Source organism: Lepidochelys olivacea, assembly GCF_965140295.1.
Source record: "Lepidochelys olivacea isolate rLepOli2 genome assembly, chromosome: 15".
NCBI lineage: Eukaryota > Metazoa > Chordata > Testudines > Cheloniidae > Lepidochelys > Lepidochelys olivacea.
This window is the reverse complement of record NC_140425.1, coordinates 29,108,012-29,121,981: the sequence shown is the minus strand read 5'-3', so window position 1 is coordinate 29,121,981 and position 13,970 is coordinate 29,108,012. Positions and strand designations below refer to the sequence as shown.

The 13,970-nt window shown below is 43.1% G+C and overlaps 1 protein-coding gene across 1 annotated transcript in view; it reads left to right on the top strand.

Annotated features, from left to right (window-relative positions):
- Nucleotides 1–6,976: 6,976 nt before the first annotated feature.
- PPP1CC (protein phosphatase 1 catalytic subunit gamma) overlaps nucleotides 6,977–13,970 on the top strand; it is a 30,815-nt gene continuing 23,821 nt past the window's right edge. The window contains exon 1 of the mRNA XM_084648980.1: nucleotides 6,977–7,217. Within this exon, the coding sequence (XP_084505106.1) occupies nucleotides 7,163–7,217 (55 nt within the window). The 5' untranslated portion in view covers nucleotides 6,977–7,162. The remainder of the gene's footprint in view (nucleotides 7,218–13,970) is intronic.

Genomic DNA, 13,970 nt, shown 5'->3' with positions numbered 1-13,970 from the left:
ATTTCAGGGGAGAAAATTCTGGTCCCCACTCCCTCCAGCAGGGACCCCAATCTGGTCCCTGCTCATCTCCCCTCCTCCCACAGGGACCCTGGGTCTCCCTCACCCCAGGAGTCTCCCCTCTCTCTTACCCACACAGTGCATGAGACAATGCTGCCAGGAGTCTGCTTCTCAGTGGACTTCCCTGTGCTCCGCTGTGTAGGAACAGACTCCCTATGAAGCAGGTTGTGACACCATTTGGCCTGGTCATCCTTCCATCCAGACAGAGAGGTGGTCAGGTCAAATTTCAGTGGCTTAGTGACCCTGTGCACCGGGTCGCAACATCACTCACTGAAATTTGGCCCTGCTGCCCCCCTGTCAGTAGGGAGGGGTGGCCAGATCAAATTTCAGCGGCATTGCGACCACACAGCTGGGGGGTGCTGGCTGGAGAAACAACCTGAGAGCCTTGGTTGCCCAGGCCCTCTCAGAAAGGAGAAGGGCCGGTACTTTTCTCTCTTTTTTGGCTTCCCGAAGGCCCACAACTACTTTTTGTGGGCGGCAGAAGCATCCTGACTTCTGGTGTGGGCTACTTTAACTCCACCCTGTATGGGTGCAGATGCCCTGAATAGCCCAGCTGGAGGGCTGTGCCCAGGACTCTGAGACAGGAGCACTGCCTGCCCTCTCCACAAGGGGGCACTAGAGAGGTATAGGCTACTGCAGCTTACCTAACTCAAATGAAGCCACCTCAGGGGTGAAGCTGGACTGTTTGGCAGTACCACCCGATGGCTCACAACAGGCTTTACCTAGCTGCAACGACCAGGCGAGCTGATAGGACCCTTATTTAGATGGAAGAGTGTGGCCTACTGAGTCACCTGCGATTTCCCTGGAGATTTTTTCATTTTTCACCTCTCTCAGTGGGATGCAGAGATGCTTCCTTTTGTAACTAACTGTATTATTAGAGAAATCCAACTCTCTTAATTCGGGGTGAAGTCTGGTGGTTGCTGAGCATGGCAGCTCTCTCAGGAGGCAGATACAGCACATGTTGCACTTGATCAATACCTCTGACAGCCTGATTCTACAAAAGGCAAGAGCCAAAATCTGAAAGACGTCATCCTATGGCATTATTGCTGGATTCCAGGAAATCCCGAAAGCAGCAGGAAACTACAGGGCAAAGAAACAGCCTGCAATGGCATGTCCAAGGCATTTGAATGAATTCAGAGAGAGCAGTGATTCAAAACTGGCTTGAGTCTCACATTCCTTTGAATTCATTCATATACCTTTCGGTGTAACATTACGTAATAACAGCTTTGCTCCTGAAAATCTGCCAGTTTACACTAATAGAAGAGCTAAAAGGAGGAGGTGCGAATGAAAACAAATGAACACACGCACAAATAAAATAAAGGCAGCTACCTACACAAGGCCAGGTTCTCAGATCATGTATGGTAGTGGAAATCCAGGCTAACTGACTGACGTCAATAGAGTGACTATGGACTGACACCAGTGTGAGTGAGATCAGAATCTGGTCCACAGACAGGAAGGGAGGGAAAGGGAACAGTGATTTCACATCCCCGGGACTATGGTCACCTAACTTCAGCATAGGGAATAGCTTGGCTGTATTGAGATTCCTGCCTTCAGTAGCTCAGTGAGCGCTCATGTAGTCCCATCTTGCATTTCAGGCATACTCAAAACTCCCATTGGAGTTAGTGCTAATTTTGGATGCACAGAAGTGAACGGTCAGGCCCCTTTCAATTGTCTTTTTGGAAACCTAAATGCATGACTGTGTCTCTGGCTGGCATTGCATTTACTCACAAATTGTTAAGCCCTTTTGTTCAATGTTTAGGAATTTTTCTCCCCCCCCCCCCCCTCAATGTTTTGTTGCCCCAGTTTTGGTCTGTGGTTTCTTGCAACTCACTGTTTTGTTCTTTCAAGTGCCTCAGCTGGCTTGTTCCAGACTGATTTTTTCATTCTTGTGCCTCCTCTTGTTAAGTGGTGTTTCTTCCACTCTAGGGTACAAAGGAACTCTGCCCCCCTTGAAACCAGGAGAACAAAAATCAAGGTAAAATTTACCTTCATCCTAATTCTATACACTGCTCTTCTTTATAGCCCTTCCAGACAAATGTCCAGAGAGTCTGATTTTCCTCTCACGCTGGTGTGAATCAGGAATAACTCCACTGAAGTTAGTTAGGTTCACTGGTGTAAAATCAGTGTGGGTGGAGAACTGGGTCATGTCTCAGGGCAGCCACTCTACTGTTCTTCCTGCGTCGTGCACATTTCAAGAGGGGGCTGCAAAGCAGCAGCACATCACTACTGAACAACCAGGCCATAGCGTCCAGGGGCACTTCACTGGGAGCTTTCTTCAATCCACGTGAAACTAACGCAAGCTACATTTCTGAGCTGGAGCTGTCACTGCTCCTGTTTCTGCATCTGATCCGGACTTTTCACAGGGGGAATTCCGTATGTAAGTTTCATATTTTGAGAAGCTCTTGGATGCAAAGTGATCGCAGACCAACTTGTTAAAGTGAAGGGGTGTGCTTAAAATGCTCTCCTTTGTGACCAACAGCATGAGCACAATTGGTCAAAAATTTTCCAGCAGGATGCTTCTCTGTCACAAAATACTGGTTCATTGAAACCAAAACTTCCCGTGGGAACATGTCAATTTTTACAACATTTCATTTAGAGAAAACATTGAAAAAAGCTTTTTGATTAATTTTAAATCTTCCTCTGACATTTTCAGAATAGAACATTTCACTTTTTCTGTTTTGAAACAACTTTTTGTTTTGAAATTTCTTTGGCTTGATATTAATAAAAAAATGTTGAAATTGAAACGAAATGTTTCGACTGACCTGAAGCAAATATTTTCCAAACGTGTCACATTGTAGGAAATTTCAAAACAAATGTCAAAAACGTGGCATTTCGTACAACATGAAAAACCTGGTTCCTGCACAGTGCTAGACAGGAACAGCTCAGCCCTCTCTAGTGCAAAACAACTGCATGCAAAGGAAAGGGCTGATGCCTCAACCCAGTGTCAGACCTTTCAGTTCAGAAGGAAAATGTGGAGCTTATGTGCTTCCCTAGGTTTCATACATAGGGGCTGAGGGCACAAACAGAACTATGTATTAAGCAGTTAGGAGAGAGAACTTAGTGTAGTTTCTGGAAGGAAGCAGGCTACACATGTTTGACTATGGACTCGTCTACGTTCCGCTTTTGCACCAATTAAATGGAGGGGGCAGAGGCTCAAGCTAGTTGGTTCTAGGAACAGGGCAGTGGTTTCTTACTTGGGATTTCTGCACAAGGAGCTGCCTGCGTACAGTTTGTCCTGACTGCTGTTCAGAGAAACAAGACTGGTGTTTATTTTGTAAATAAACAAATTACACTAAGAAAAAATTGAACTGATTTCTGTTCCAAACAGGAAACTGACTTGTGTGGCCCAAAATTTGCCCAGTGCTCAGCCAAAGGGGGCAACATTACCACCAACTGGTGGTATTGCCCAGAAATTTGTCCGTTGTCAGACTTAAATGGCCACTGTCTATAAAGAAACATCTGAGGCTTCTGGGTCAGCAAACTTTTTTAGACATCAAGATTGAATAAAATGTGGAGAAATTTTCCCTAGATAGAAACGGCAGGATAACTAGCTGTAAACAATAGGAGGCATGGAAGCACACAAGCCATGTTTGAAAGTCGAGCTTGGGAAAGCCAAAATTGATTCAGTTTTATTCTTATAATGTTTGCAAAATGCAGGTAATTCTTCATTTAATACACATGGAATTTCATAGGTTCAGCAAATATGTAACCTAAGTCAATAGGGACTTTGGCTAATTCACATTTCTTATGATCAACCCATTCACAGCAATAAAAAAGAGCATTCATTAAAAAAAATTAGTTCCAACACTCAGATTGAGACAGTCTACTACAAATAATGCAGCGTATGTGCTAGTAATGGAGGAGAAAAATGGGTAAGAAAAGGCATTTCATATTCAGGCTTCCAAGGAGTTCTAAACCAGTGATTTATTTATTCCATAAATAAATCACTGGTTTAGTTCCTAGAGGAGAGGGAGGAAGCAACCCAAAGGTCTTGAAGCTGTGGAGCGAGACAAATAGCATGTCATCATGTATTTAGCAAACTATAATGCAAACCTCAGAAAAATAGAGAGGAGGGGAGATATATGTTCTGTAGACTGGAAAGTTATTGAATGCTTGAAGCCAGCAAGCTGTTCAAAGGATGGAGGGATTTCCCTGGCTATTTCTCCCACAAACACCCTGAAACAAATAACTGGTGGTGGTGGTGGGAAAATTAAATTAAAACTATTAAAAATACTTTGGCTGTGCCCCTTTTTTAAATCAATGACATTGTTGCCGAGTGAGACTTGCTATTTTCTGCAAAGAACAATTAGTTGATTTCAGAAAAATTCATTTTAAAATGGCACTTTAATGACTGTGGTTTGCAAACACTGTATTTTATTGATATTAATTGTAGTTTAGTATTAGAACAGTGAGTGTTTATGTAGCACTGTAAATGTACCTAGTGCATTGTAAAAAAGGGCCTGATCCTAAACCCCTGGTGAGGCTACTGGGAATTGTTAGTCCTCTGCACTTTGCATGATCAGATTCAGAGCAAGGCATATTCCCTTCCCTGAAGAGAATATGTTCTAAAGGCCAATCCTGCATGCATGCAAGTAACTTCACACAGCTGAATGGTCCCACTGACATCTTTGCTGTCAGGATTGAATGCTAAAGGCCTGATTCTGCAAGGTGCTGTGCCCTTCCAACTCCTACAGAAATCAACAGGAGTTGAAAGTACTCAGCACCTCACAAGACCTTGCAGGATTAGGCCTCTAAGATAAACAAGATGTGGAACAGCACTTGAAATATGAGAGGGGATGGAGACCTTATTGGCAAGGAGAACAAGACAGGAAAGATTCCTTGGAAACATGGGGCCAGATTCTCTGCTGATGTAACTCTACTGAGTTCAATGGAGTTAGCTGGCAGAGAAGTTGACCCAGGGAATTAAAGGAGAGATTTAAAAGAGAGAAAGGGTGTTTGGTGGGCAAGAATTGGGAAATTGTTCCAAGGGAAGAGGCAGCATGGAAACAGAGGCAAACCTGAAGATGGAGACAAATGGAACAGTAAGGAGAACCAAGAAGTTTAGGGAGTGAAGGGGGAGTAGGTGGAAATGAGAAGGTTTGAATTTAAACACACAAATTTTGAAAATACAAAAGTTGAGTTTCTCATAGCAACTCATTACACGTGGCTGGCAAGATCCGGATCTCAGTCACACTGAAGACAATAAAGTTACTTCAGATTTACATCAGTGTGGGGTTACTTTGGATTTACACGGGTGTTCTGAGATTAGCATTTGACTCTGGGGTACCCATTAGAATAGACATTCACTCCAGAGCTAAATTTTGAAGGTGCATTTTGTAATCAGCAAATGCCTGTGGTTACCTATGGTCTCTACATCTATCTCCTTTCAACTGCTTCTTCATTATTGGCTCTAAAATGTGCTGAGACTGCAAGTTTCCTGCTTCATCACCATGATCAGCTTGAACTTTGCTCTGGCCCCACCATGATAATGAGTTGTTATGATTATTATATAACTGCTGTGTAAAGAATCCAGCATGTGTACAGTGGAAGCAATTTATTTTGGAGAGGGGAGGAGGAAACTGGGTTGGCAGAGACATCCCTGCAAATTAAACTAGGAGTAAATAAACCCATTAAACAATATTCAGGCATAGATGCAAAGCAGTGAGCAATAGTAAAAGCCAGCACAGACCATCTCACTACCAATGCAATTTAATTTGTCAGAAACTCAGCTGATTTTAATTGTTTTTGACTTTGCCTCCAATGTGTTTCTACTACATGTAGAATAAAATAATTTTAAATATGGATTACAATAATAAAATATTTTTTAAAGGATATGCTCATTTCTTGTGCCTTCCTCCAAGAATTTCAAAGCACTTAACAAACATCCTGGAAATAACTACAGGCCCAGGGAGACTCGCATGCATAGTTACTCATCTGCAGAAAGTATTGGCAGGATCGGGGCCATTACTGAAGTAAGTTTCAGATCACATCTGGGAGGTAGGTCAGTATGATTTACCCCATTTTATTGATGGAGCAACTGAGACTCCAGTTGTGCTATGGGAGGCCCATGGCCAAACCCCTACACCCACATGGAGTTCCTTGGAGGATAAGCATTTGAGAAACAGAGAAATTGACTTCCCCAACACTAAACGGTGAGTCATTGTCAAAGTCAGGAATAGAATCTGTGGACCCAGTTGTGCAATATGCTCTGCACAGTGGGAGCCGTGAACCTGCGTAGGGCCCTGCTGAAGACACTGGGAGCTCCATTTGGGTATAAGGGTTTATTCCTGTCGGGCACCTTGCAGGACCAGGACTTCAATCTCCGGAAGCTCTAGTCTGTGCTCAACAGACCACGTTTCTTCAACAAACTCCCCACATCTGTGGTTGTCAGACAGTTGTTTTCCAGGGTAAAGCCAGATGTCCTAAGTGGCTGGTCAGGTCTGTTTAAAAGCGAAAAGTGGGCACCTTTAAGCAATAGAGCAAATCGTCTCAAAATATGATATATTAATAACACAATTATCACTTGAAATAGTTATTGATCATTTTTCAGTTAGCACAGTTATCAATGGCAAATTACGATTAATATTAATTAGGTCTGTGTATTATATCTATGGATCGACAATTATTATTGCTATTAGTTATTCAGGATTGCCATTAACAATAATCTTCGCTCTTTTTGGCTTGATCTAGTCGATTAGGGAGCCAGACTTGCACGTCTGGGGGCGCTGGCTGCGAGCGGCTTTCTGAACACACCACCCCCCTTTGCAATGCGGCGGGCACATGCCGGCTTTAAAGCTCCGGTCGGATCTATGTCCCTGCTCCCGCCCCCTCGCGGCGGAAGGATTTCGCGAGCGCGGGACGCTAGTAAAGCGAACTCTCTCTTCGCGCTCTGCCTATAAAGCGTTCCCGGCCGCCGTGCCGTTGCACTTAGTGTTCGTGCGCCACCAATGCTTCCTGAGAGGGGACGGCGGCCATTTTGTTCGGTGCTGGGTCGCTGCTGAGAGCGGCGGGCGGGAGGCAGGCGAGCGCCGGGCCGGCGGGCAGCAGGGAGAGGCGGGCGACTCGGGCGCGGGAGCTGCGGGGCCCGCATTGCCGCTGAGAGGCGATGGCGGATATAGACAAACTCAATATCGACAGCATCATCCAACGGCTGCTGGAGGGTGAGGGAGCGGGGGGTCCTGGCGGCGGAGCGGGGTCTGGGGTTAAGCACGGCGGGCGGGAGAGCGGCGGGGGGTCCCTGAGGGGGTGCCCTCGGCCCCGCCGGCTGCAGCCGAGGGAGGGTCCGGTGGGGCTGGAGCCTGGGGGCGGCGCGCGGCAGGGGGGCGGGCGGCCGGGCTCGGCGCGAAGGCAGGGGCCGGCGCGGTGTGTCCGAGGGCGGGGGCAGCCGGGGCGGTGAGGGGGCCCTGCCCCATACGCGCCGCTCGCCCGTGCCGGGCCCCCCCTCCAACAGGGCTGGCCGCAGCGGAGCGGCGCTTCGCCCGTGCCCCCGTGACCTCCCGGCTTCGCCCGCCCTGCCGTCTCGCCCCCTCTGGCCGGCCTCTGCGTGGTCACGCCGGGGGTTTCCTTCAGCGCCGGCCGGTGTCCTGAGCGGCGCTGCGGTGCGCTTCCCCTCCCCCCGCCCCATTCCCAACCGGGGGGCGATTGGGGGCAGGAGGGAGAGGTTCAGAAGCTGAATGTCCAGTATCCTGCCCCCCGCACACATGCGCAGTAGATGAATGCTTGGCTGGGCAGTTACCGGGGGGCTGCAGCTTGTCTCTGTCTAAAGCAAAGTGGTTCTCAACCTCCTGGGGGGGCCACGGCCAGGTTTCAGGGGATCCACCAAGCAGGGCCGGCATTAGAGTTTCTCGAGTCCGGGGCAGAAACCCGAAGCCCAGCCGCGTGGGGCTGAACCCCGGAGCCCCGCCATCCAGGGCTGAAGCCAAAGCAACTTAGCTTTGTGGCTTCCCCTGTGGCACGGGGCTGTGGGCGGTTGCCCTGCTTGCTACCCCACTAACGTATGCCCTGGCTTTTATATGCAGAAAAACCGTTGTTGTGGCACAAGTGGGCCATGGAGTTTTTATAGCCGGGGGGCTCAGAAGGAAAAAGGTTGAAAACCTTTTTGGTCTAAAGGACAGAGATTGAGCCTGTTGTAATAGCCTTTTCAGAATAATCTGTGGGATTTTCTGTGTGGTTCTTCAGGTGGGAAAGGTTATCATTTTTAATTAGAACATTGTAATCTGTTGTTTGTAGGAATACAAACCTCTGACTTTGGGTGTGTAATTATGAGTTTTAGTTTATACAGCCTCATATTTGATTTTTTTAAAGTGGAAGTGGGCTGCTTTTGCACTTGTAAATGCCATTTTATTGAAATGGTTTGTTCTGTCCATCTGTAATGCTTTGGGAGATAGGGAGGTGCACCCAGTGTCTAGTCTTTTCTAAATAAATATGGGGGTTTGTGGTGGGTTTCATTTTTTTTTATTTGGTCAGCATCTGATTAAAATGGTTTGTTTTTCTTTGGCAAAGGTACAAGGTTGTGAAGTAGCCAGTGGATATTCTCCTTGGAATAGAAAGCAAAATAATTTATTTAAAGAAGAAAACTGGATTTATCCAGCCTGTCTCAAGTCTGTCTATGCACTCATAAGTCTGGATTTACCCTGGAAGAGCTTGGCCGGGTTTTAATTTTTTTCCCATTTGGCACAAAGTAATCTAGGACTTTGTTGAGCCAGATAGTAGATAAATGCCTTTAATCTCTTCCTTTTTGTGAGATTTCTTTGACCTGGATAATGAAAGGCCAGGGCAAAGGGACAATTTTGCTGCTATAGAAACTATTAGAATTTACAAATCCAGTGGATTTGGTTTGTGATTGTGCTGCTTATATATAGAGAGACAGAGCGCTTGTCTCTCTTGTTAGGGGGTGTTGAAGGAAAAAAAATTTTTTTTGCATGTCTTTGACAAGTTTAGGCAGAAGTGTTCATGAAAAATTGCTGCTTTTTGCAGGTGTCAGCTCCTTGTTTCAGTGCGTTTGGTGTTTAATAGAGTTTAAAAGTTGTTTGTATAGTGGCTACTTACTGTTATTGTTTGCCTTGCTATAGCATAACTATCAATAGTATTTTCCAGGAAAAGAACATAAATATGTCAAAGTTCTTTAACAAGAAAAAGTAGTTGAAATGTTAAAAGGTAGAACAAGTAGTAAGATGTATTTGATATTTTATATAATGCTTATTTGCTGTCTAAGACTTTTTGGGATTGGGTGGGAATGTGAAGGTTGCTGTCTTGAAATTAGGGTTGTCAAGTGATTAAAAACATCGTGATTAATCGCACTGTTAAACAATAACAGAATACCATTTATTTAAATATTTTTGGATGTTTTCTAAGTTTCCAAATATGTTTATTTCAATTATAACACAGAATACAAAGTGTACAGTGCTCACTTTATATTATTTTTGATTACAAGTATTTTCACTGTAAAAAAACAAAATAAATAGTATTTTTCAGTTCACCTGAAAAAATACAAGTACTGTACTGCAATCTGTCATGAAAGTTGAATTTACAAATGTAGAATTATGTACAAAAAATAACTGCATTCAAAAATGAAACAATGTAAAACTTTAGAGCCTACTAGTCCACTCAGTCCTATTTCTTGTTCAGCCAATCGGTTGGACAGACAAGTTTGTTTATGTTTGCAGGAGATAATGGTGCCTGGTTCCTGTTCACAATGTTACCTGAAAATGAGAACAGGCATTCGCGTGGCACTGTTGCAGTCAGCATTGCAAGATGTATGCATCCGATTAAGTGAGCTGTAGCTCACGAAAGCTTATGCTCAAATAAATTGGTTAGCCTCTAAGGTGCTACAAGTCCTCCTTTTCTTTTTGCGAATACAGACTAACACGCACGGCTGTTACTCTGAAAATTGCAAGATATGAATCTTTAGCACATCTGGCACGTAAATATGTCCCTTCATGTTTCATCCACCATTCCAGAGGACCTGCATCCATGCTGATGACTGGTTCTGCTTGATAACAATCCAAAGCAGTGCAGACTGACGCATGTTCATTTTCGTAATCTGTGTCAGGATGCCACCAGCAGAAGGTTGATTTTCTTTTTTCTTGTTGTTTGGGTTCTGTAGTTTCTGCATCGGAGTGTTGCTCTTTTAAGACTTCTGAAAGCATGCTCCACGCACCTCATCCCTCTCAGGTTTTGGAAGGTTTTCGGATTCTTAAACCTTGGGTCAAGTGCTGTGGCTATCTTTAGAAATCTCACATTGGTATCTTCTTTGTGTTTCGTCAGATCTGCAGTGAAAATGTTCTTAAAATGAACAACACGTGCTAAGTTGTCATCTGAGACTACTATAACGTGAAATATGTAGCAGAGTGCGGGTAAAACAGCCGGAGACATACAATTCTCCTCCAAGGACTTCAGTCACAACTTTAATTGATGCTTTTTTTTTTAATGAGCGTCATCAGCATGGAAGGTTTCAGAGTAGCAGCAGTATTAGTCTGTATCCGCAAAAAGAAAAGGAGTACTTGTGGCACCGTAGAGACTAACAAATTTATTTGAGCATTTAAGCTTTCGTGAGCTACAGCTCACTTCATCAGATGCATGGAAGCATGTCCTCTGGCATGGTGGCTGAAGCATGAAAGGGCATATGAAAGTTTAGCATACCTGGCATGTAAACATCTTGCAATGCCAGCTACAAAAGTCCCATGCAAATGCCTGTTCTCACTTTCTGGTGACATTGTAAATAAGTGGGCAGCATTATCTCCTATAAATGTAAACAAACTGGTTTGTCTTCGCAATTCGCTGAACAAGAATAGGACTGAGTGGACTTGTAGGCGCTAAAGTTTTGCGTTGTTGTTTTTGAGGGCAGTTATGTAACAAAAAAAGAGATTGCACTACAGTACTTGTATTTTTCAGTTCACTTCATACTATTTCTTTTCATCATTGTTACAATGTAAATATTTGTAATAAAAAAGTGAGCAGTGTACACTTTATTCTGTGTAATAATTGATATTAATATATTTTTAAAAACCATCCAAACGTAATACATTTCAATTAATATTCTACTGTTTTGCAGTACGATTAATTGCGATTCATCTTTTGAATTAACCTGCAATTCACCGTGACACTCAGCCAGCCAGTAAAATAGAAGATTTATTGGATGACAGGAACACAGTCCCAAACAGAGCTTGTAGGTACAACCAGGACCCCTCAGTCAATTTCTTCTGGGGGGCAGGGAGTTCAGACCCCAGTATTGGGGCTCCCTCCGTTTCCACAGCCAGCTCCAAACTGAAACCCCCTCCAGCCGTCTTGCACCCCCTCCCCGTAGTTCCTCCTCCAGCCTTTGTCCAGTTTCCAGGGCAGAAGGTGTCACATGGCCCCAACCCCCATCCTGGGCTCTCATGTTACATGCTCAGGTATCTTCTCTCAGGGAAAGTCTCCCATCCCCAGTGCAGACAGTCCCAGTAAAACTCCCCTGCAACATTCCCAGGTCAATATTCCCCACTCCCTGCTATGTCACAGAGATTAATTGCAATTACATTTTTTGAATTAATCACGTGAGTTAACTGCGATTAATCAACAGCCCTACTTGAAATACTACATAAATAGGACTTTAAAGAACTAACTAACAAGGTACTCAAAGGATATGGCCAAGTCACTGTATTTGTCACTACAAAAATTAGCAATATTAACTAGTGTTGCATTGATTAAACGCCAAAGCTTCAACATGGAAACTTTATATAAAATCAAGAAATTCAAGAGAGGATTTTAAACTGCTTGGGGCAGGTATTGTTTTTCTAGATTTAAATCACTCATGACACTAGTTACAAATATTAACAGCGTTCCCACATCAGCTAGTTCTGCCCCTTTATATGTATTTAGTGTATTATATATTTACTCCTATTTTAATATGAGCTGTAGCAGTCAGTGCCTATGTGGAGTAAAAACTTTGTTTTAAATCTCAATGATATTGGATTAATGTAGCCTTCTGCATTTAATACCATTTTTTACAAACGAAGGCCAAAGATCCATTCTTGCATTCAAGTAAATAGCTGTGTTTTGAATAAAAGTGTTAAGATGTGATTTGTGTAGCTTAAAAGGGAAATAACATGTAAAACCCACCATGCTATTTTAGGTTTCAGAGTAGGACCCATGTTAGTCTGTATCTGCATAAAGAAAAGGAGGACTTGTGGCACCTTAGAGACTAACAAATCGGATGCATCCGATGAAGTGAGCTGTAGCTCACGAAAGCTTCTGCTCAAATAAATTTGTTAGTCTCTAAGGTGCCACAAGTCCTCCTTTTCTTTATGCATATGTCTGAAACTGTTGCATAACGTCATATAATTATATCTCAATCAAATTCCCCTCAAATGAATAACAGTTCAGACTGAGTTCTCCATTGATTAAAAGTTTGCTCTGATGGACTAGCACATTACCAAAAAAAAAATCTTTTCGTAACTGGACATCTCTCAAACCGAATCTTAAAACTCTTTAGTGAAGGCTTAATCTTTAGAGCTATCTTGTATTTCAATACACCTGTCCTTAGAAACGACATACTCCTGCATTTGTAGGTAATAGTCATTCTAAATGTTTTGCTAATAAAATTTTAAGCATCTAGACAGATAATTTGGAGCTAACAAAACCTAATATCAGTGGAAATTTCCTTGTGAAACACTTCAAATCAATGAGAAGGTGTTGGGATTTAAACATTGCTTCCGTATTTATAACATACTTTTTAGTCTTGTACTCTCTTTGCGGGAGACTCAAAGTGAAACTAACCAGAAAATCTATTTTCATTGTCCAATCAGAATGAAGTGATTAAATGGTGAAGAGTAAATTACTTTGTTTTAATAATAGAATGTTAATGTAATTGAACTTTCATGAAAAGGATAAGTTATGTTAAAAATTTAGAGTGTAGAAATTGAATGTAGTGATTGTGCAGTTACCTATAACTTTTAACGTCAAAATATAAAGGAAAGAACTACAGTTGACAAAACATGGATTCATGTGTAAAAGAGAAATATGATTTGTCCAACTCTTAATACCCATTTGAAATGTCCCATTAATATGATACCTAGGAAAGATTCAGTGTGAAATGAGTTAAATTAATAAACTTAAATCTAAACAGATTATGGTTAATTTCAGTGCAAATTATTTGTAGTTCTTGGGCTGAAATTTTTAAAGACAGTTTAAAAAAAAGTTGCTTATACTTTATTTTTGTTTTTTAAAAAGGGGTAATAATCTAATCCCATGTTCATGGACCCATAGAAATGTGGGGCTGGAAGGGAGGGACCTCAGTCATCAAGTCCAGCCCTCTGTGCTGAGGCAGCACCAAGTAAACCTGAAAGATTTATGTCTAACCTGTTCTTACAAACCTCCAGTGATGGGGATTCCACAACCTTCCTTGGAATGCTATTGTAGAGTTTGACTATGCTTGCTTAGAAAAATTTTCCTAATATCTAACCTACATCTCCCTTGCTGCAGATTAAGGCCTTGTCTTACCTTCGGTGAACTTGCAGAACAATTGATCAGTCTTCTTTTTGTAACAGCCCTTAACATATTTGAAGACACTTATTGGGTCCATTCCCATCCCCCTTCTTTTCTCAAGAGTAAACATACCCCAGTTTTTTAACCTTCCTCATAGTGCAGGTTTTCTAAATCTTTTGTCATTTTTGTTGCTCTCTTCTGGAGTCACTTGAGGTCGTCCACATCTTTCCTAAAGGGGGTCCCAGAATTGGACACAATACTCCCGCTGAGGCTTCTCCAGTGTTGAACAGATTGGGACAAATGCCACCTGTGTTTTACATACAACATTTCTATAGGTTTCAGAGTAACAGCTGAGTTAGTCTGTATTCGCAAAAAGAGAAGGAGTACTTGTGGCACCTTAGAGACTAACCAATTTATTTGAGCATAAGCTTTCGTGAGCTACAGCTCAC